Source organism: Sodiomyces alkalinus (genome assembly GCF_003711515.1).
Source record: "Sodiomyces alkalinus F11 unplaced genomic scaffold SODALscaffold_11, whole genome shotgun sequence".
Lineage (NCBI taxonomy): Eukaryota > Fungi > Ascomycota > Sordariomycetes > Glomerellales > Plectosphaerellaceae > Sodiomyces > Sodiomyces alkalinus.
The window spans coordinates 332,832-356,090 of NW_021167089.1; the positions used below are offsets into that span (position 1 = coordinate 332,832).

A 23,259-nucleotide genomic window follows, 5' to 3' on the forward strand; every position below is an offset into this window, starting at 1 on the left:
ACCCCTATTATACCCCTGAGCCAGGTATCTATTTTAAGCAACTCAGTTGTAGTCCGACCTGTGATAAGCCGTTGGTGGTACTGAGCCTCTGCGCAGCGGTCGCCAGTTGTTATATCGCTTTCGAGAAGACAATGAAGTAGGGAGGACCGTACACGAGAGGTTGTTGGCAGCGTTGAGTCCCGGTTGTCTTCTATGAAATGAGTATGACGCTTTGTGTCAAATGGCTTGACGATGATCGTGGTCGGTTGATCCTAGGCAGCATCATTGCTTGATTTGGATACGAGACCCTCACAGCTGATGCCAAGGCGTCCCGCTGCTCTCAGGTACCCGAAGTGGCCGCGCAGTAACAAACAACGACCCAGTCTGTAAAGCAAGCATATCCTGTTGAAAGCCTCTTGGCCAGCAGGGTGTGAGCTGAGTTGCCTCCTGATGGTGCGGTGCCTGGATCGTGTCTATTGACGGAACGACCTAGGGAACATGGTTTACCTGCTGCTGGATGGCTGGATGAACAGCAATACACAAGATAGTCGCCGTTAGAAAAGAATCATCGCAATAATAGTCTCCAATGAATCTACGTCTCCTCTCGCTCATGGTAGGCAGTAATAAGCACAGAATGGACCAGCCATTTCAACTCCTTCTGTTCCCTCCTCAGCATGAATGGATGGCATAGCAGGTCTTTGATATCAGGCTTTGAGTTAGCCATAGTGAACATGTCGAAGGCTTCTTGAGACCAATCTTCTGGATAGGTCAGACCTGGAACTGCGTCCTCGGCTTTCTCCTTGTCCATCAGTTTCATCGTCAGGCGACCGAACGACTCCAAGAGTTTGAAAGTATCACCACCCTTACGGCAACGCTCAACGTTCCCAATCTTAACTTCTCCTTCTAGGTTGACCTGTACATTCGCGACAGAGAGCTCTTCGTGAACTAGGCCGCTTTCTAGAAGAAACATCGCGCCGGAGAGGACCTATAACCATCTCAGTAAAGCCCGTAGTCACTAAAGTAAGTCTCATACCTGGTGCAGAATGGAGCTGAGCTGCTGCTCGCTTGGATATATGGGTGCCCGACAAAGATGCCGGAGGGTCGTGGGCATGAACTCCGAAAGTAGGAAGCAACCTTCCTTGGGACAAGAATATATCTCTAGTGCTGCGACGATATTGGGGTGGCAAATCTGGCGGAGGTACTGTATCTGCTCGTCGGTGTTCTGCCCAGTTATTGACCGGATCATACTGGTTTCATGTGACTTGCGAGCAGTGACAACCCCGAATGAATAGCCCAAGTGGATCCGGTACTTTGTATCATAGTGTTTCCAGGGCGAACCGGTGAGTACCGGGACGAGGTCTCGGCCTTCCCTCCGGATAGTTGGCCGGACGGGAAAGCGGCTATGACGCTGGGTCGGCTTTCGTGTACTGCGCCCTGCCACCTGCTGCGCCCCGTAGGCATCTAGTGGACTGTCCTCGATGAAGCGAGTATGGCGCTTTGCATCCGACATTGCGAAGTTGCCTTCCCACTCTTCTAACTGAGCTGAGTTTTCCAAGTGTTGGCCGATTCTTTATTTATACACAAAAGTTGCGGGGCTAGGTAGCCATTTCTGGCCTGTCATTATCGGCCGATGCCAGCTTCGTCCACCTCGACCTTCGATGGTTTTCGTCCATCTTGGGGTCCGTTTCACCCATAAGGCGCCTGACATGTCCATTTCTCGCACTTGACATGTCTATTCTTGACATGTCCAATTCCTGACATGTCTTATTCCTGTCATTGACATGTCCCAATCCTGACAAGTCCTATGCTGGACATGTCCGAGTCCTGACATGTCTGATCCCTACATCTGACAAGTCTCCAGTCATGCTATAAGAAGGACTCGATTAGCCACCTTCACGTACCAAATCCTTGGGTTCAGGCCCATAAACACCATGACGTCGCTAAAGCACATCAACAACGAAATAGTGTCCAAGTTGCAAGGGACTGTGAAAGTTGACTTGGCGTCTCTTTTTTTTGCCATCGGGCCGGAAGAAATAGACGAAGTCGATAAAGATAATGTGGAGCGCCTCGTGAAGATTTTCGAGTTGGAAGGGTGCAACCGTCTTAGCCCAGCTCACTCCATTCCTGGCTCTATATCGGCTGATGTGCTCCAAACTGCGTTGGCACATTCTAGCCTCACCATCGAGAACTTGCGAGATGTTGAACCACCCACCCTATACCTGCCTCCAGGTTTGCAAATTGAGTGCCTTCAAGGCAAGCATCGCCTCGCAGCGTTAAGAGAGTCCAAAAAGCTCCATCCCTGGTGGACGGTCAGACTCTATGTTGGTAGGCCAAAGCCCAGTCAGCGGAAATTTCGAGTGCTAAGTGTTGAGGCCTTTCCACCGAGGCAAAGCGTCTTTTGATGGAAGACTCTCATAACGAAGGGAGACGTTCTGAAGGCTTCATATTTCTGAACATTCTCAAATATCCATTGACGTCACCGAATGCAAAGAGATGGCTAGGAAGGCTCGGCAGTAAGAGCAGGGTTGACACAGCGAAGAGGCTCTACAAGCGCGACAGTCTGGCTGGGGCAATTCGCCTCGTTCTTGAGATGCCAGGCCAACGAAAGCACTTCAAACTAGGTGTCTGGAAAAGAATAATAACTGAAGGATGTGACGAGGTATGGCCCGGGATTAAAGTGGATGGTTCAGGTTGGTTGCTTACTTCTGTCTAGGAGATCGTACACTACCTCCGCCTCATACATGACACCTTTGCCTTCATCATGGGATCTGACACAGCCCTGAGGCTTGTGGATGAAGAGACGGTCCAAAGTTTCGAGCTCCGTGCCCCCGGAGTGTCACATCAGGACGATCTTTACGTTTCTGCTGCCGTGTCGGAAAATGCGGTGCTCTGGTACCTGGAAGACGAATCCGCCAGGGAACAAGTGATTAGGCGACTGAGAAACGTCCACTACTTGATTCCGACGATCTATTCCTTGCAGATGGACTTCTACTACTTGCAGCAGTGCACCAGCGTCATGAGAAGGCTGATATCCGGCAAGGATCGCCTTCCCGTCACCGTACAGTCATTGGCCTGGAGCGCCTTTACTCTCCCCCATGCCTCGGTCTTCAGCCCTGAATCAGATTTTCTCGGAAACCTCAAGCTTCTCTATCTCTATATCATGCAGACCGCTGTCGAGCTTTCAGGCGAGAACCCGCTCCTGGAAGATAATGAAGAGAAGCCGGAGCCTCTGCAGTATGACGAGAGTGCCTGGGTTCACTTAGCTATGCAAGCTAAAGGCAAGGGGTTTGATTCTGATGAGATATCTCGGCTGTGTTCTGTGGACCTGGAACGTCAAGTGGCTTCGAACCTTCTCCAAGCCGCTCGGCCGCCTTCAGGCTTCGACTGGGGGAAGAACTTCGACAAGCTGGTTGATATGCAAGTCAAGATCCTTAAGGAAGCGCAGCCTATCCAAAACGAGCCCGGCAGTCCCGAGCTGATCACTGATCGTCACGGAGAACCAATTGCTCGACGCTGTGGGCGCCAGTACTCCAAGGCTTATGCTCACGACCGTCACTTCTATACAGTAGACTTGTTTACATGTATGGTGCAGAGGGGATCCGATGTTACCTCCCTGTTTGTTCGGAGATCTGTCTTCCATGCTTTTTGGGGCATTCATGAGATCAAGAACCGCGAGGGTTCAGGAAATGAAGATGACATGCCGGATGCGCCCGAGGAAGCAGGGGTATCCGGCTCAGACGAATCGCTGGAACTATGTGCTCCGGAAGCTGATGAAGATGACGAAATGAGAGACGCCCCAGCTTTTTCAAGGCATTCAGAGCGAAAACAGCCACGCCAAACATTGAGGAAAAGGAAAGCGCAGAGAGACCGGCTCAGAGATGGGCCAGTTGCCAAGGTCCAATCCAAGGCAACAGCTAAAGGGCCTCGCAGGGCCACCGCCGCTGGTAGGAGCTCGGCGGTCACAACATTCATTCCGCAGCTCGAGCTCCAGGCTGGGCCGCAAGATGGACAACAAGCAACGGAGCCCGACCACCGACTGATGACTATGATAGTCCGGAAAGACGGTAACCTGGAAGATGCTAGGCAATGTCGCCGCTCATCAGTCATCCAAGCAATAGATGAAGTTCGCCGCGAAAATCCAGGACAGAAGCTCAGTTTATACAATAGGAAAGGGCGTGGCATTAAGGCAAAGGACTGCCCTAACTTAACCGAAGATTTTTTTTGTTTAAGCACTGAAACATCTGGTTATCCAACGGAAGAAATATTGTAGTAGTACTAGATGAATGGAAGCCGGCTTCCTAACTAGCTCAGGGACACACCCTGGAACACATCAGCAGGCGAGCATCTGCTACTTGATCCCGGCGCAATTCAAGTCCTGCCCGCCGACATAGAACACCTCGCCTTATTGAACTTCTGGAAGAATGTCAATGTCCATGCAGCTAGTGTATATTTCAGCGGGCGTATCTATAGCGGGCGGCTTAGAAGGCTATTCCTAGACCTAGTAGAGAGTGTACGGATCACGTATATCGCTAGGAAGGCGGATATCTGCTTAACACTATAGGTCAGCGCTTTAAGGGTCCGCGGGGACTTTTCTAAATACGTCTTAATAAGCGATTAATAAGTATTTATTATTAATCTAGTAGTACTAGCTATCGTTAAAGGGTCGAACTGCTAGTAAGGAGCCTTTCTAGTCGTTACCGGTACTATCGGTGTTTTAGTCACGATAAATAAAGACTAAGGTATTATCCTTAGAGGGAGTCTAAGTACCGTAGATAAAGATCGTTCCGCTATACTCTTTATACGGACTTACTTCTAGGAGGGTAATATACTTATTCTCCTAGTACTAAAGAGCGATACAGTCTCTAGGGCGCGCCTATAGCCGGGGAAACTTATCGCCCGACTATAAAACTCGCTATAAGTCCCTATAGATTCTAAGGTCGTTAAAAGTTAGGTTAAGGCAGGAGATAAAGCCCCGAATATAGCCAGGCTCACCGATTATAGTGCCGTTTAAGTCAAGGCGTTTAAGGCGCTTAACCCAGGAATAGGCGCCCGAAAGGGGCAAAGCCAGAAGAATCGTGATAAGTATATTAAACTCTATATTAGCGATGCTTATCTGCTAGAGCGACTACCCGGTACCAGGGGAGTCCGCTTCATGCTTTATAAGCGAAGTCGAATCAGGCAATGGCTAAATTCGTCCTCGGCCGACTTTGGCCATTCGCATTAGTATATCAAGGCAACAGGGCATCTTTGCAATGCTCTAGTTGGCAGCTCGGATCACCGATGCTCGTGGTAATTCAATTCTCGCATGCTTCTCTCACAGAAAGTGCACGTTAAGTCCTGCTGAAACCTACCACCCTCCAAAAGCTCCTAGTGTGGTGGTAGCCTTATAGGCCGCGTCGCGGTAGCCAGGACTTCCTAAGAAGTTACGAGGCCTGCGACAACGTGTTACAGTAGGTGGGGGCGGGTGACATATTCGGCCGGAAGGGTTTGCGCCAAGGGAAACCCAACTGGCCCCAAAAATAGCATCACTCAACGCAACTACGCTTTCGGCCCTAACGCGAGCTACTCCTCCAAGTATATAAAGCAAGGTAGGGAGGCCTGCGTGACGTTTCTCACGCCTGTAGACGTGATCACCAAACCGACACGATGTGGACTAGCACACTTTCTATCTACCATATTCATCTGCGCAACAAGGCGACCGCAGCTCAAGCGGCAGTCGATAACGAGGTGCCCCTCCTCCGACACCAAATCGAGTCAAATAAGCTCCGGATACGGCTACTTCTGCAAGAAAATAAAGCGGTTACGCAGGAGATAAGCGCCCGAGAGGAGGCGTTAGAATCTGCCCGCGGATACGAACAAAAAATCGCGATGGTGCTTCGCGTGAGTGTCTTCCTAGCTCTCCTCGTTCACACTGACGGTTTTAACAGGATAAACCTTCCTTGGACCGACGGAAGATTGCCATGCCACGTATATTAGCATTCCTCCGTAGCGCCCTATCTACCAGAGACGCAGGCCCTCCAGTCTCGCGCCCGGCTTTCCCATAGTTTGCCCTTCTCCCCAGGAAGGTTCGTGCCATGGTTTAGGAACATACCTGGCCAGAGCCCATGGCCTTCGATATCGGCCACTACGACTCGCTGGGCGGGGAATGTCTATGTATTCGCCCGACCAGCCGCGTCCCGTCATGGCTGGAGAGGCCTCAGGACGCAGAAGAGGGCCCGCTCGAAGAATGCCCTGTGCCCTTCGCCCTTCACGTGTGCCGCGAGTCGAGAATGCTCTTTCTGCAGGCACACAGGCTCATTCAGAATCCCAGGCAACAAAATGTTGCCTCCTACTTCAACCCTCGATCCGACAGTGAACCAACCAGCGCCAACAAAAAGCCTAAACTACTGCGCCCAAGCCACCTCATCAAGCGAACGATTGAGGCTCAGGAGGGAAATGCTGTGCGGATGCTAGCCGGCTCGCCCCGGAAGCAATATAACGACAGATACCAAATCAAATTTGGTCACATGTTTGGCGTTGTCACGGCTCGTGGCTCCGGTCAAGTTCGGATGATTCGCACGATCAAGGGACCTAATGCCGACGAGCATGTACACCGCTTTCAACTATGTCATCCAAACATCGTCAAGGCTGTGGAGATATACAGTTCTTACGATCTACAAGACAACTTTCTTATTTCAGAGTTCATGGAAACGTCTCTCCGGCATCTAGGCCGGTCGCCAATCTACCCTAACGAGGAGCAGCTCAGTTCTATCTTGCATCAGGTATGTGTTCCTGGAACGAATCAAGGCAGAACTAACAGCTATCAAGGTTCTTTCCGGTGTCGAATTTCTCTTGCAGAATAACTTGGTCCATGAGCGGCTGTCTCCCGCGAACATCCTGGTCAATGCTGCTGGAGAAGTCAAAATCTCCGATATTGACAACTGCCGACGAGACGGTGATGGCACGAAGCTTCTAGAGTCGTTCAGCGGGTTGATGATGAAGCTGATGGATAAGGAGAAGGCAGGGCCTACAGTGACTGGGCTGTCTCACCCTGATCGCTGGTCGGACGCGGCCTTTGACATGTTCACTCTGGCTGTCTCCAAGCCTGGCATCAAAGAGTTGATGAATCACAGGTTCCTGCTGAAGAGAGATCAAAAGGAGCTGTGGTGGTTGGTTCTAATGGTGCTTATTTCTGCGAAGCATGACAGATGCTAGTCTATAGGAAGGATAAAACAGCGTGCTTGAAAGAGGACGGGGAGCGCAGGCGTTCTCCAATCACGAGATTCTACAGCAGTCACGCAGGGACAAGGCCAGATACCAAAGCAATAGCACGAACCAAGAGCCATCAAGATAGGAGTAGCAGGGCAGGACCCGAGGAAAAGGGCTTGGCGCTTATACCATTCGTCCCTGATTCACTGTGCATCATACTTGGCGTAACCTCGATTCTTGTGAGATGGAGATATCGGACGAACACAGAAGCGTGTCGGGCAATCTGCCGTTGTCTTTATCTTTTCGCTGGCAGAATGGGACAATGAAGAACACATCTATTCATGCTTAACAAAACTGTGCTTCCCGTTAAGGCCTGCCCAACCCGGTAAAGCGATGGATACTTGCTACCGGCCATAGAATGGCGAATACGTCAGTCGACGACCTAGCCTGCCAGCATCTGTTCCTTGATCCCGGCCCAGTTCAAGTCCTGCCCGTCGACATAAGAGACATCGCCTTGTTGAACTTGTGGAAGAATGTCAATGTCTATGCAGCTGGTGTAGATTTCAGCGGGCGTATCTAGAGCGGCTAGCTTAGAAGGCTATTCCCAGACCCAGTAGAGGGTGTACGTATTATATATATCGCTAGGTAGCCTAATATCGGATTAACACTACAGGTCAGCGCCTTAAGGGTCCGCCGGGGCTTTGCTGAATACGTACTAGTAAGCGACCGATATATACCCGCCGTTAATCTAGTAGCACTGGCTATCGTTAAAGGGCCTAACGGCTACGAGGGAGCCTCTCCTATTACTGCTAGTGCTATTAGCGGTCTAGACGCGGTGTATAGAGAGTAAGGTATTATCCTTAGAGGGAGTCTAAGTACCGTAGATATAGATTATACTACTATACTCCTTATACGGAGTTACTTCTAGGAGGGTAATATACCCGTTCTCCTAGTATTATAGAGCGACGAAGTCTCCGGGCCACGCCCGTAACCGGGGGAACTTATCGCCCGACCTTAAAACTCGCTATAAGTCCTTATAGATACGGTCCGTTAGGGGGATACCTAGCTCTACGTTCCTACTATTCGGTGGAAGGTAGTGCTGTATTCGGAGGTTATTAAAGGTTAGGTTAAGGCGGGAAATAAAGCCCCGAATATAACCGGGATCACCGACTATTATACCGTTTAGGTCGAGGCGTCTAAGGCGCTCGACCCAGGAATAGGCCCCAGAAAGGGGCAAAGCTAGAAGAATTATTAAGAGTCTATTAAACTCTATATTAGCGATACTCGTCTGCTAAGCAAGTGCTCAGGACAGAGGGGTTATCTTTATGCTTTATAGGCGGTCGAAAGCAGGCAATGGCCATATTCGTCCTCGGCTAACTTTGGCCATTCGCGCCAGGATATCAAGGCAGCAGGGCATCTTTGCATCGCTTGGGTAGATCGGGTCGACGATGCCTCTTATAGGACTGACATGTACGCCAGGAGAGCCCTGGGCCACAGCGTGGTGGTCGTGCGGCTGCTGCTCTCGCGGCTGCAGTCGCACAAGGAAGCGAGGAGAGAATACTTAGTCGAGGGGCTGGGCGTCGACCAGCGCTGACTTCCTAGGAAGTTACGAAGCCGGCCATAAGCAGGGTGGTCACGCCCACGGACACCTTCCGGAGCTCCGGCCTGGCCGTTGGCGCTAAGACGCCCAAGAATAGCATCACTTATGCAACTACGCTTGTGCCCTAACCGAGAGCGACTCTCCCAAGATAAAAGGCAACAAGCATCCTAGAATCCGTCCTGACCGGCCACTTCTCACGCATGTAGACGTGATCACCGAAGCCGACACGATGCGGGAATTCCACACTTTCCACCCTCCACAGCCACCTGCGCGACAAGGTGACCGCGTCTTAAGCGGAGATCGACCTCGGCTTACCCCTTCTCCGGCATAAAATCGAGTTAAACAGGGTCCGGATACAGCTACTTCAGTATGAAAATGAAGTGGCTGCGCAGGAAATCAGAGCCCGAGAGGACGCATTAGCGTCTTATTCGCAGACACGAACACGAAGCGGCGATAATGCTTCGAGTGGGTGTCTTCCATGCCCTCCTCGTTCACACTGACAGTCGCAGGTTAACCCCTCCTTGGCTGGACAGAGGATTGCCATCCCACGTATGCTCTGATCGATGTCTCTCTTATCCAGACCTTTACTGACACAACGCAGGTTCTCACGCCTCGCGTCCACGGTTTGCCCTTCTCCCCGAGAAAGTTCGAGCCATGATTTAGGAACATACCTGGTCAGAGCCCAGGGCCTTCGACGTCGCCCACTACGATGCGCCCGGCAAGGGATATCTATGCATTCGCCCAACTAGCCGCCTGTCGTCATGGCTGGAGCATGATTTCGGGGCTGAGGGTGCCCAAGAGGGCCCGTTCGAAAAATGCCCTATTCCCGTCGCACTTCACGTGTGCCGTGAGTCGAGGATGCTCTTCTTGAGGGCGCACAGGCTCATTCAGAACCCCAAACAACAAAATGTTGCGTCCTACTTCAACCCTCAATCCGACATGCTCTGTCTCATAGAGGACGTCGACCGGGAAGATCTGGAGGAGGTTTCGGCCCACTATGGAGCCCAGCTCGGCCACATTCGGAGGCTGCTTGTCGAAGACTGGAATTGGTGGAAGGATACGGAATCCGCTGAAGCTCTGATGCGGACCTTCAAGGGGCCCGGCTCCATCTGGGTGCTGCTGGTAGGTGACGACTTGGACGAGGAGGGGTGTAAGCAAAAGGCTGCAGCCCTCCGACAGAGAGACGCGCGGGCGTTGAGGAGTCATCAAAGAAAGGGTTGGACAATTCAGTACATGGATTTGGAGCAGAAAACCTACGCCGAGTTGGCTGTTGGCTGTTGACTGTTGGCTATCGTAATGTATCTCCTGTTTGTCCGGCTCGCTTGTTACAGGTCTGAGTGCAATTAACGGAGCGCGGCGGCATGTCGTGACGGACGAAGCTACGTCGACGCAGGCCTGCGAAATCACTGCGCCGCGACGTTCCCATTTGCGGCATCGCACCCAGAGTACTGGAAAGTTGGCAAATGATAGAGACGGCAAGCTACCATGCATGGTCTCCGGACAAAGCGACGTGCCTGACAAGCGGACCGCAGGCGAAGCTGGCTGACTGCGATGTAGAAAGCGTTGCGGGTAATTCGCTCGCTCTCAAGAACTGCCACTGTCATGCAAACGACTTGACGCTGCTGGACCTCCTGAGGAAGCGCGTCGGAATAGAGCGGAGCGGAGCGGCGCACGAAGTATGGCACCGGGGCAGCTACTGGCAGCGGTCCTGTCTTGAGACGTCGGTCGCGCAGTTTGTCTCCGGCCCGGCGCCGGCCTGCCGTGGATCAGCGCTTGCGCCACATCCGCGTCGGGACACTTCAACACAGCCGCTTCGAGAAGCCTTCCGCGATGCCTCGGGCAGTCGGGACGGAGAGACGCCGTTGGCCCGACTCCTTCACCTGCCAAGCTGAAGCGCACCCGCATGGTACAAGCCGAACGCGTGGATCGGAGCCCTGCACTAACTGATAGCGAGTGTCCAGGAAATTAGACGTGCCGACAGACCACATCTGCCTCGGCCAATGCGCCCCGTCGACAAGGGCAACACCGCGGTCCCAGGAAGTATCTCCCTGGCACATATTCCACACCGTGCGAGGACAACCGGTGCTTGCCTCCATCGCCACACCACGCCTGCCGGCCACCGCAGCACCTACGCCGCGGAATCGACACCTTTGAGAATGGTACAATACTGTGGGCGCAGCATGAACACCACTCCCTTCGGGCGGCAGGGACTACGTGCTATTCCAGAACGGCACGGCCCGGGCCTTGCTGCACAAGCGTAAAGCGGTGCAGCGCGAACATTTGTGGTCGGCCGGGAACGCCCGTCGTGAATCCGCGATTGGTCAGCCAATCGAACGTCTCCCTCGTGCATGGCACGCGGCCCAATGGCTCAGATTGGCTTCCTCCCCTCCGCAAAACAACATGACCTCCTGAGACCTGTCACCTTGAATCCAACCTTGTGGCAAGGTCACAATGAACCACAACACTCTTTTTTTGAGCACCTGCTTTGATACCATCGAAGAGTCCAACAGTGACGATCAAGCACGGGTTTGGATCCGCAAAGCGTCAGATGCAAAGATCGACTTGGCAAGATTCGTCGCCGACCGCCGAGGTAAGGGTCGAGCCACCGAGGTCGTCGGCTTCCTCAAAGGCTCGTTCAATCTGGGCTTCCGTATCAGATTCGAGGATGACGGACCAGACGCCATTATCCGTTTCCCGAAGCCCGGTCACATCTCCACGGTCTTTCTAGAGGAGAAGCTCATCAACGAAGTACGCGCTATCGAGTACATACGCCAGAACACCACAATCCCGGTTCCTTTTATACATAGTTGGGGTTTGGCCAACGAGAGTCCCCAGCAGCTCGGCCCCTTTATCATCATGGACTTTGTAGAGGGCACTCTGGCCTCGAGAATCCTCCAAAAACCAACCGATGATGAGCAGCAAGAAATAATGCTGAATCCGGACCTGGACAGTTTCGTGCTGGATAAGTTCTACCGGCAGGCGGCCGGGTACTTACTCCAGTTATCTCGACTCGAGTTCAAGCGCATTGGTGCTATTTCAAAAGAGCTTGGAGATGGTGGGTGGTCCTCCTCCAGGAGGCCCCTCACATACAACATGAACGAACTGGCGACGTCTGCAGGCTACCCGACAGACGACTTTCCTACCGCGAGCTTTGCCCACGCTAGCGACTTCTTCAAGCACGTGGCCCATGAGCACCTGACGCACCTACACACCCAGCGAAACCTCGCGGCCAGCCCCGAGGTCGCTCGCGCTCGCTATATCGCCCGGCATCGCTACCTTCAGCTCGTCGATCACTACTGCAGCGCCGAAGACGACGCGGGCCCTTTCATACCATTCTGCGACGATTTCCGGCCAGCAAACATGCTTGTGAACCCCAAGACGTTAGAGATCACGGCCGTGCTCGACTGGGAGTTCACTAACGCTATGCCCGCGCAGTTTTCGTACGACCCGCCCTGGTGGCTACTGCTGGCCGACCCCGGCAGCTGGGTCGATCGTAACGCGGTGCAGGATTTCCGAGACCTCTACGAGCCTCGGATGGAGCAGTTCCTTCGAGCGCTCGAGGCGGTGGAGGGAGAAGAACGCTGGGACGATCGCGGACACGACCGGCGGCTCTCGGTGCGGATGCGTAGATCGTGGGAGACCGGTCGGTTCTGGTTCAACTTCGCGTCTCGAAAGAGTTATGATGTCGACACGATCTACTGGAGGGTGCTACACGACGGTGGCGACGCAGCCGAGCTGCTCGACCCAGAGGTGCGCGCCGAAATGGATGCAGAGGTGGAGAAGATGACGCAGCTCCGAGAGTACAGGGAGGAATGCGCCGTACGTTTCCCTGTTGAGAAAGTCAACGAGAGGGAGTAACCGGCCGAGTATCCGGCTAGTGTTCCGGATTTATAGGAGCATCGCGACAGCTTCATCCTGCAGAGCATCACACGAAGCCGTCACAGACCTAGCAGCCACGGCCCAGCTCGATCTTGACGAGAAAGAGACTGCCGACGAGTTCGTCGATTGCAGCCAAGTCGCGGTTGTCGGCCCACCCGAGCCACTCCAGTTCGAGATGGAGGCGGCCGGGCTCATGAGCGAGTTTCCCTGCATCGTCATCCGCGGCATCTCCGACTACGCTGACTCTCACAAGAACGACGAGTGTCACCATTTCGCAGCGGCGGCAGCCGCTGCGTGCGCCAAGGAGCTGCTCTCTTACTTGGATCCCGAGGAGTTCTCCCCTGCACCGACGGACTCTGCGGGGGCAACCAGCGGTGGACCGGCCGGGCATGTGTTCCACGGCACCGGTATCCAGCATTCAGGCGCGGGCAGCTTCTCGGTCGGCAGGGACCTGCGCATCGGGTGAACAGACGGAGAAATGTATTCTGACTTGGTACCACTGGGTTTCATCCTTCAGACGATAGTAGTTCCTCCCCGGGACGGCCCGACAGTCGTACCCCACCAAGGCGATGGCCCGTGATTGACTAAGCACCACTCCACTGGATCGCGGGGTAGTGTGATACCTGTCAACCTAAAAACATTCATCTCGTCGTGGCTTATTTCGCTCAGTGCAAGTCTGCGAAATGTAGTCCTGTAGACACAGCTGCGTGCGTCTCCGCATGCGCTGCGAGGACTCGCGACAAACGTGACAGGGACTTGGCGAATGCTCGTACCCGCTGCGATTGGTTGTCGCCATGCAGACGCCGTCGCTGGATCAGGCTGCGCCGGCTGCCCCAGCGCCAACTGCCGCAGATGGCTCCCTGATCGGTCATCTCGCATCCCAAAAGCTATCCACATCTCCATAACGAAGGAGACGGCCAAGTTCGAAACCATGCCAGTCCACCGCGACAGCTCCCGTGATGCGAGTGCCTGGGCCGAGTTCCGCGGCCACGGCATCCAGCACTCGGGCGCCGGAGGTTTCACTGCGCGGGACATCTATATCGGTACGTTGCCGCCCCGCCGCGCCGTTCCTAGCTGACCGACTGCAAAGGAGCCGCATCCGACCAACTGCTCGCCGACCTGCGCGTGACCGACCCACGCCACGACAAGCAGCGCATCGAGACCACCAAGGGCGGCCTCCTCGAGGACTCGTACCGCTGGATCCTCGGCCACCGCGACTTCCTGCGATGGCGCGACGATCCGCACACACGCCTGCTGTGGGTCAGGGGCGACCCGGGCAAGGGCAAGACGATGCTCCTTTGCGGCGTCGTCGACGAGCTCGAGAAGGCATCCCCAACGGCGCCCCCGGCCGCGTACTTCTTCTGCCAGGCCACCGACGAGCGTCTCAGCAGCGCGACGGCCGTGCTGCGCGGCCTCCTCTACATGCTCGTCCGTCAGCACCCTCCCCTCATCTCCTACCTGCAGGAAGAGTACAGGCACGCGGGCAGGCGCCTCTTCGAGGATGTCAACGCTTGGTCCGCCATGTCGCAGGCGCTCACGGCCATGCTGGCCGACCCCGCCTTGGAGGGCAAGATCCTCGTCATCGACGCCCTCGACGAGTGCGTGACGGACATGCAGCGGCTTCTCGGCTTCATCTCGACGACGTCCCACGCCAAGTGGATTGTTTCGAGCCGCAACTGGCCGGCCATCGAGCAGACGCTGGACGGCACGGCGTCCAGCGTCGGCCTGCGTCTCGAGCTGAACGCAAACTCCATTGCCGCTGCCGTGCGGGCGTACGTTCAACACAAAGTGAGTCAACTGACGCGGCTCAAGAAGTACGATGGCCCCACCCGCGATGCCGTGCAGAAGCACCTCATCGACAACTCCGACGACACCTTCCTCTGGGTGGCCTTGGTCTGTCAAGAGCTCGCTAGCCGGGAGGTCCGAAAGCGACACACCCTCAGCGTCCTCGAGACGTTCCCGCCTGGCCTGGGGCCTCTGTACCAGCGCATGATGGACCACATCGCCGACTCGAGAGACGCAGAGGCTGTGCAGAGAGGTCCTGGCCGCTATCTCGGTCGTGTATCGCCCTGTCACGACACAGGAGCTCACCCACATCATTCGGTCGGCGCACCGTTTCGGCGACGACCCTGAGGCCCTTGCAAGAGATCATCGCGTCCTGCGGCTCGTTCCTCACGCTGCGCCATGGGACTGTCTTTTTCGTGCATCAGTCGGCGAAGGACTTCCTGCTGGGGCAGGCTTCTATACGGATCCTTCCATCCGGGATCGCAGACCAGCACCGCGCCATCTTCTCCAAGTCCCTGGAGGTCCTGACCCGCCAGCTCAGACGCGACATCTATGACCTGCGCGCCCCCGGCGTCCTCATCGGCGAAATCTCCCCGCCCGACCCGGATCCGTTGGCCCCTCTCGAGTACGCCTGCGTCCACTGGGTCGACCATCTGCGCGACTCAAAATTCGCGAACAGCTCGGGACACAGTGCCCTGCGGGACTGTGAGATCATTTCCGCCTTTCTCCAAAGGAAGTTCCTCCACTGGCTGGAGGCTCTAGGTCTCCTACGCAGCCTATCGCAAGGAGTACTGGCCGTGCAGAGCCTTGAGGCGCTCGTGGTACGTCCGGACGGCCGAGTATAAGCACCCTTGATAGGCAGAAAGTAGCTAACACGCACAGACAAGCACGGGAACGCGCCGACTAGCCGACTTTGTCCGAGACGCCCGTCGATTCGTTCTATCGCACAGGGCAGTTGTGGAGATGGCTCCGCTACAGGTGTACCTGTCGGCCCTCGTGTTTAGCCCGAGGGGTAGCATCGTGAGGCAGCTGTACGAAGGTGAGGCGCGGGCGTGGATGAGGGTGATGCCACCAATGGCAGCGGATTGGAGCGCATGTCTGCAGACGCTCGAGGGCCATCGCGTCTTCGTCAGTTCGGTGGCCTTCGCACGTGATGGGCGGCACCTAGCGTCGGGGTCCCAGGACACGACCGTCAAGGTCTGGGATACGGCGACGGGCGCGTGTACGCAGACGCTTAAGGGCCATGGCGGCGCCGTCAACTCGGTGGCCTTCGCAGCCGATGGCCGGCGCCTCGCGTCAGGGTCCCGCGATAAGACCGTCAAGGTCTGGGATACGGCGACGGGCGCATGTCTACAGACGCTCGAGGGCCATGGCGGCGCCGTCAGCTCGGTGGCCTTCGCACGTGATGGGCGGCACCTAGCGTCGGGGTCCCAGGACACGACCGTTAAGGTCTGGGATACGGCGACGGGCGCGTGTACGCAGACGCTCGAGGGCCATGACGGCGATGTCAGGTCGGTGGCTTTCGCACCCGATGGCCGGCGCCTCCTAACGAACCGTGGTATCTTTCGCCTCGACTCGTATACCACGGATGGCCTGGGTCCGGACGGCCTTGCCCAGGGGCCATACGAGCCCTACAAAACCTCCGCCCCTTCTACTCAGAGGTATCATATCGGTCGCGATAACACCTGGATCATGAGAGACAACTTTAGGTTGCTGTGGCTTCCTCTAGAGTATCGGCCGAGTACAACCGCAGTGACTGGACCAAGTGTCGCGCTAGGCTGTCGGTCGGGACGAGTACTTTGCATGACTTTCTCGACGTGGCAGACGGGGATCTAGATGGCCAGTCGCCATCTTCAAGCGATACCGGGTATCCGAAGTCTCTGTTTGTTCAACGAAACATCCTTACTTTCTTTTTTCAAAGACGACGAGGCGGGAGAAATACATCGGCGAGCACTAGAGGGCCGCGAGAAGAGAGAGGCAGAGAGACAGAGGAGCGCTAAGGCCTCCCGAGGGGCATGCGGCGTGCAGAAGACTATCAGTACCTACATACATTCCTCCGACAGAAGGCTGCATCGGGTCTCCGAGTATCCTGCAAATCAAGCCCAGTGGCAGCTGTGAGAAGGTGTACCGCGCCCGTTGCCCCCGCCGTTTGAGCTCGTGTTCGGTTTGTGGCTCGGTTGCAGTTTGTGCTGTAGCCTGTTTGGCATCAGAGAGAGGCCTTGTGGATACTTGGCGGGGTGCGTCCGGTTGCTATATTTGTATTGTAGAAGTGAAAGAGCGTAGAGGGAAGAGTAGTCACCGCTTGTGCCACATCCGCGTCGAGAGTCTTCAAGCCGCTTTGGCAAGCCTTCCGCGACGTCTCAAGGGGCCCCAGTCGGAGAGACGCCCTGGCTTCGACTTGTTCACTCTCCCAGCTGAAGCGCACGCGCATGTGGCATCACTCTTCCCCGCGAGCTTTACGCCCACAATCTCGAACATCAGGCCGGGCGCCGTTCGCTTCCGTCAAGAAACAATGAATGGTTGCTAACCTGTCTTTACCAGTTCCCACCTTTTCAGAGAGCTTTGGACGTGATGCAACGTTGAGCTCGGTACCTAAACGGAACGCAGAGCAGGAAGCAGGGTGCATTGTGGGCCAGACCAATCGGCCCCCGACAGGTGAGGGCACTTGGCAGTGCCTGTGCTCCATAGCACACGATGCACACCGTTTGGAACCACCGTTTCCATTTTCGTTTGCACAATATGCACAAAAGCTTGCTTAGCGACTTTCAACTGAGGCGTGGCTGAGCTTGGACTGAGCCGAGCCTGAGCAAGAGCGACAAGTACGCTAGTCCTAATTTGGGAAGCAACCCAGCTGTGGTAAAACCTGGAACCTAGGAAAGGCAAATCCAGGGGTAAAGTAAGCACCGTGCCCTATTGCCTTAGGTAATAAGGTACAACATAAAGCACTTATTCATATAACAATTGATTAGTTACACAGCTCCAGTCCAGTACTCGTACAAAGTTCACCACGTACTCCGTTAGCAAAACAACCCGCTAAAACCAAGAAGATAGAGATGCTCGGATGGAAATATAAGGATACCTAGTTCTAAGGAAGTGTGTTTAGCGTATATCTAGATAAGGTAGTCAAGGATTGACTAGAAGAACAAAAAGAGGTGATGGCGCGAAGTATCTATACTGCGTAAACCTCGGGCGTTATAGAAACCATAGCGAAAAGGTAAAGCAAGATAATCGGAGGTTGTCCTCCAGAGCACGACTGATATTTGACCAAGGTAGGTACCTATACCTTATTGAACTGTATCCGTATCCTCTGTAGAGATACATCTCCCCATATCAAAAACAAGAATCTGGAGGAAGCCAGCAAGCATCTTTATTGTCAAGCATTTGCTCCTCAATCTTCGGGTTCCCGCCGTACTCTTTACTTCTCCCAAGACTATGGAAAAACCGCCGAAGCACAAGAAATGCAATATAAGGTAATTGCCGAATATACATCGTACTACATACGCCATGCTGACTTGTTCTCTTTTTATCAACGTACCCCAGTTGGCAATTATCCTACAATTCGTCTACTTCGTGTCAGCTTGATCCATTGTCGCTGCTATGAGCAAGGACTTCTACTTCGTAGCAGCCCTGGAAACGGGGAGTACACGCTGCAGGAATCAGTAGTAAAAGAAGTCCTTAGGAGCCCAAGAAGGATTAGATACGCCTTCGAGAGACAAAATACAGGCACGTGTAATTTTTAAAAGTAAGTCCATCCTAAAAACCAGCGAAGCTGCAAGGTGTGAAAGTGCTTCGTGCTAAACCGGCCAACGGAATCATACAGGTACTTCGGAATGCTTCATGCATCGATAAGGTATAAATTGTACACGGACGTAATGCGCTTTGCATCGGTACCTTAGGGAGTATTACCTAAGGTAGGTACCTTACCTTATATAATAAGGTACTTAACTCGATGTGCCAAAATGCTTGTGAATACGGCCCCACAACTGACCGCCTCCACTCAAAGTCACTTTGGTACGGAGAACGTTAAACCAAAGCACCTATGTACCTCCTACGCCTTACTCTGTACCTACCTAGGTACTAATACAACGTATTACCAATACATTCTCTGCATCCCAATGGGCGTCACCGAAACAACCCCATCCGGCAATCCATCTCTTCACCTGCCAACTTCACATTCACCTTCACCTTCACCTTTTCCTCTTCCTCTTCCTCTTCCTCCCCACAGCCACGACTTTTCTGGCAACAACTTGGAATCTCGTGCGAAAGGCGATGACAACACAGCCGATAATGGCGCAAAAATGTCGCTGATGCCTTGTCACGACCAGAAACCCTAACCTTTTGTCATCGTGCTTGGAAACCTCCGATTTTTGGAACAACCCCGAGCAAAGACGAAACAGTATCTGTACGGATCTTTCTCGCCAGTTCTCCCGCAGTGTGCGGCTCCTTGTCCCATGCCGATCCCAAGTCGACCACCATGTCGCTTTCCAATTCTTCTAGCCTGCGCGTCAACGGGAACGGGAACAGGAACAGGAACGGGGCGTCAGCTCAACCTCTAGACGACCCAAAACCTCTCCAGCAGCGTCCCAAATCCCCCCTCAGCCAGGCCCAACGATCCAACACCTTCAACACACACCATACCCGCCGCCAGTCTTTTGATAATCGCCCTTCAAGTGCGCCAGGCGACGATGCCCAGCAGCAGAATAATCCTAGTAATTGTAATGCTCTCGCCTTGAGAAGCCACCGCGACTCGACTTCCGAGACGACCAAGACCCAGCGACCCCCCAAGCCTCCTTTGCTGCGTTCCAAGAGTGAGAACAGAGTGCGCCGCGTTGGTGAGAATAAGAAAGAAGAGGAAGATGAAATCCTGCAGTGGGGAGCTAGACACGGCTTTGAGGAGCACTATGAGTCGCAGCAGTTCATGGATAAACTGGCCAATGTGAGTTTGCTTTGTCTTTTGTCTTTTGCATTTTGCCTTTTGCATTTTGCCTTTTGCCTTTTGCCTTTTGCCCTCGCAACTCCCACACTTCCCCGAATCCGCGTCAAAAGATCTGCTGACATAGCCCCTATCAGAACTGGTATATGTACTGGACCGACAAGCGACACGAGACGACGGGAAAACCCAAAGCCCCAACCCACGAGCTTCAGGACTGGCGCATGAGAGATCGCCTCAAGACGGTGTCTGCCGCTCTTGCCGTCTGCCTGAACATCTCCGTCGAGCCTCCGGATCAGCTTAGGACCAATCCGGGAGCGAAGCTGGAGGCCTGGATCGACCCCTTCCAGTCCCCTCCCCAAAAAGCCCTGGAAAACATCGGCAAGGCCCTCCAGTCCCAGTATGAGACCCTCGCGATCCGAACGCGCTACAAGCAGTATCTCGATCCGTCCGTCGAGGAAACCAAAAAGTTCTGCATCTCGTTGCGGAGGAACGCCAAGGACGAACGCGTCTTGCTCCACTACAACGGTCACGGTGTGCCGAAGCCGACGTCCAGCGGCGAGATTTGGGTCTTCAACAAGAACTACACCCAGTACATACCCGTGTCGCTATACGACCTGCAGCACTGGCTGCAGGCCCCTACCATGTTCGTTTGGGACTGCTCCGAGGCCGGCAACATCTTGAACAACTACCATCGCTTCGTCGAGAAGCATGAGCAGGAGGAAGAGGAAAACGCGGCCCGGGACCCCAACTACGAGAAGACCGCCTTCCGACCGTACATTCACCTTGCCGCCTGCGGCGTGAAAGAGAACCTCCCCACCAACCCGCTGCTCCCTGCCGACCTCTTCACGTCCTGTCTCACCACCCCCATCGAAATGGCCCTCTGGTTCTTCGTCCTCCAGAACCCGCTCAAGACCAACCTCACGCCCGAGAGGGCCAAGAAGCTCCCCGGCCGCCTTCAGGAGAGGAGGACCCCGCTGGGCGAACTGAACTGGATCTTCACCGCCATCACCGACACCATCGCCTGGACCACATTACCCCGCCACCTGTTCCGGAAGTTCTTCAGGCAAGACCTCATGGTCGCCGCGCTGTTCAGGAACTTCCTGCTGGCGCAGCGCATCATGTCCGTCTACGGCTGCCACCCCCAATCCTACCCGGAGCTGCCGGATACCCGGCAGCACCCCCTGTGGGCGAGCTGGGACCTGGCCGTAGACATGGCCCTGGCCCAGCTGCCCATGCTGGAGAGGAAGGAGAGCGAAGGGATCGAATACGAATACCAGAACTCGACCTTCTTCACCGAGCAGCTGACGGCCTTCGAGGTCTACCTGGCCAGGGGAGACGCCATGGCCCAGAAACCGCCCGAGCAGCTCCCTGTCGTTCTCCAGGTGCTTCTTAGTCAGCAGCACCGCGTGCGAGCACTGATCTTGCTGGGCAGCTTCTTAGACCTCGGCCCATGGTCGGTGCAGCTTGCGCTGAGCATAGGCATCTTCCCATACGTATTAAAGCTCTTGCAGTCGGCCGCGGCCGAGCTGAAGCCGGTCATGGTGTTCATCTGGACCCGCATCCTGGCCGTGGACATCTCTTGCCAGCAGGATCTTATCAAGGACAACGGCTACAACTACTTCACCGCCATCCTCAAGCCTGCCGAATCTCTGCCCGTTGCCAACAGCGACGAGCACAAGGCCATGTGCGCCTTCATCCTGGCCATGTTGTGCAGGGGTTATAAGCCCGGCCAACAGGTGTGCAACCAGACCGAGATTATGACGTATTGTCTCACACATCTTCAACACCAGGAGAACCCGCTGCTGCGACAATGGGCCTGTCTCTGTCTCAGCCAGCTGTGGCATGATTTGCCCGAAGCCAAATGGCGGGGCATCAGGGAGAACGCTCCGAGCAAGCTATCTTGTCTGGCCAAGGACCGGTGCCCGGAAGTGAGGGCCGCCATGTTGCATGCCATGACCACCTTCATCGGCGTCATCGACCTGACGGACGAGGTGGCACGCATCGAGGAGTCGATTGCCTGGACCTTGCTCGACATGGCCAACGACGGCAGTCCCACAGTCCGGCGCGAATTCCTCGTCTTCTTATCCCATTTCATCCTCCGCTTCGAGAATAAGTTTATCGTGGCCGCCTTTGAGCAGTTGCAGGAAGAAAAAGAATACGTCTTGTTCCCCCCAGACGACGACGGCACGGAACACAAGATGGGCCTTCACTATGCGCGCCAGGAGAATCGCAATGCGGACGGGACCATCAGGGCCGCTGCGCACGGTTTCGCCCACAACACCGTCTTCGCAGCGTGCTGGAAACATGCTCTGCTGCTCAACGTCGACCCCCACCCCGAAGTGCAACGCGACGCCGCCGCGGTCGTGGACTACGTGCACAATGCCGTGCTCGCGTCTCCTATCGGGGCGCAAGCGCAGGCGCTCATGGACGAGATACGCAGAAAGGCGAGGCCGTCGTCGGACAGGAGCCACCACCAGCAGGCTGCGACGCAGCGGAATCACGCACAGAGCGGTGGTGGCGGCGGTGGTGGTGGTGGTGGTGGCGCGACGCGATCCTCGGCCGCCGCGGCATCACTGCCAAACCCGGGCCTTTTCCGCAGGACGGCGAGTTACTTGTTCACCGGCATGTTCGGCGGCATCGACGGCACCACCATGACCGACGCGAACAAGCGGGCAGGTCAGCCGTGGCAAGCACCGGCGTCGTCGCCCGGTCATCGGAACCAGACGACGAGAGGAGCACGCAGACTCGGGGGGGGGCCCGACTCGTCGGCGGCATCGTCGCCACCGCAGATGGATCCAGCGGCAGGTCACGCGAGGTACCACACGGCGGGCGAACCGGTGTCGGGAGGCTACGAGGACAAGCAGCAGGCCAGGGAAGCGGGAGGAGCGGCGACGCTTCCGGTGCGCAGCACGTTCTTCGATTGGTCGGTGGAATATTTCCGCGAGCCGCAGATGAAGCCGAGCGAGTCGGACGAGCCCGGCAGCACGGAATACAACGAGCGGCTCTGGAGGCGGTCTCGCAACGAGGCGATCCTGCAAGAGACGCAGCCTCTCAAGCAGTACGCCGGCAGCCACAAGTGGGACAAGCCGATCCGGCTCCTCAACAACGGGGCGCAGCCGTCCAAGCTGACGTTCCACCAATTCGAAGACCACCTCGCGGTGGCGGACAACGGGAACACGGTGACGATGTGGGACTGGAAGAAGCAGATGCGGCTCAGCCGGTTCTCCAACGGCAACCCGGAAGGGTCGGTGATCTGCGACGTCAAGTTCATCAACGAGGAGGACCAGGGCTTCCTGATGACGGGGTCGTCGGACGGGGTGCTCCGGGTGTACCGGGGGTACGACGCGGACGAGGAGGTGGAGCTGGCGTCGTCGTGGCGGGCGCTCACGCACATGGTGCCGAGCACGGTGAACTCGGGCATGGTGTTCGACTGGCAGCAGGCGACGGGGCGGGTGCTGGTGGCGGGCGACGTGCGGGTGATCCGGGTGTGGTCGGCGGCGTCGGAGACGTGCATCATGGACATTCCGGCGCGGTCCGGGTCGTGCGTGACGTCGCTGACGTCGGACCAGATGACGGGCAACACGCTGGTGGCCGGGTTCGGGGACGGGGCGGTCCGGGTGTTCGACACGCGCCTCAAGGTGCAGGAATCGATGGTGAAGAAGTGGAGGGACGAGACGGATCGGCAGTGGATCAAGAGCGTGCACATGCAGCGGGGCGGGCAGCGGGAGCTGCTCAGCGCGAGCTGTAACGGCAAGGTCAAGCTGTGGGATATTCGGATGGACAAGCCGCTTCGTACGTTCCGGACGACGAGGGATCCGAGGGATACCTTGCGAACGGCCAGCACACACGAGCACCTGCCGGTGTTTGCTGTGTAAGTCTCTTTTTCTTCTTATTC

The 23,259-nt window shown here is 55.5% G+C and overlaps 5 protein-coding genes across 5 annotated transcripts in view; 4 read left to right on the plus strand and 1 right to left on the minus strand.

The window, feature by feature from the left end:
• Positions 1-571: 571 nt before the first annotated feature.
• On the minus strand, positions 572-1,489 carry SODALDRAFT_316732 (hypothetical protein; the record flags this gene model as incomplete). Its single annotated transcript, XM_028609319.1, has 2 exons — positions 572-964; positions 1,013-1,489. The coding sequence occupies 2 exons, from the start codon at positions 1,487-1,489 to the stop codon at positions 572-574; spliced, it is 870 nt and encodes a 289-aa protein (XP_028463154.1).
• A 421-nt stretch (positions 1,490-1,910) lies between these two features.
• SODALDRAFT_337370 (hypothetical protein) lies at positions 1,911-7,173 on the plus strand (the record flags this gene model as incomplete). Its single annotated transcript, XM_028612676.1, has 6 exons — positions 1,911-2,304; positions 2,514-2,638; positions 2,693-4,102; positions 6,243-6,566; positions 6,615-6,740; positions 6,787-7,173. The coding sequence occupies 6 exons, from the start codon at positions 1,911-1,913 to the stop codon at positions 7,171-7,173; spliced, it is 2,766 nt and encodes a 921-aa protein (XP_028463155.1).
• Positions 7,174-11,218: 4,045 nt separating this feature from the next.
• SODALDRAFT_346305 (hypothetical protein) lies at positions 11,219-12,625 on the plus strand (the record flags this gene model as incomplete). Its single annotated transcript, XM_028613249.1, has 1 exon — positions 11,219-12,625. One exon carries the CDS (start codon positions 11,219-11,221, stop codon positions 12,623-12,625), a length of 1,407 nt encoding a protein of 468 aa, XP_028463156.1.
• A 980-nt stretch (positions 12,626-13,605) lies between these two features.
• Positions 13,606-16,267, plus strand: SODALDRAFT_394283 (hypothetical protein; the record flags this gene model as incomplete). The annotated part of the gene is made up of 5 exons (XM_028615273.1): positions 13,606-13,693; positions 13,737-14,684; positions 14,792-15,252; positions 15,314-15,942; positions 16,093-16,267. The coding sequence occupies 5 exons, from the start codon at positions 13,606-13,608 to the stop codon at positions 16,265-16,267; spliced, it is 2,301 nt and encodes a 766-aa protein (XP_028463157.1).
• A 2,555-nt stretch (positions 16,268-18,822) lies between these two features.
• The window catches only part of SODALDRAFT_63283 (WD repeat domain-containing protein mip1), a 4,962-nt gene continuing 525 nt past the window's right edge, over positions 18,823-23,259 (plus strand). The window contains exons 1-2 of the mRNA XM_028615548.1: positions 18,823-19,367; positions 19,502-23,235. Coding sequence (XP_028463158.1) covers positions 18,906-19,367; positions 19,502-23,235 — 4,196 coding nt within the window. The 5' untranslated portion in view covers positions 18,823-18,905. The remainder of the gene's footprint in view (positions 19,368-19,501; positions 23,236-23,259) is intronic.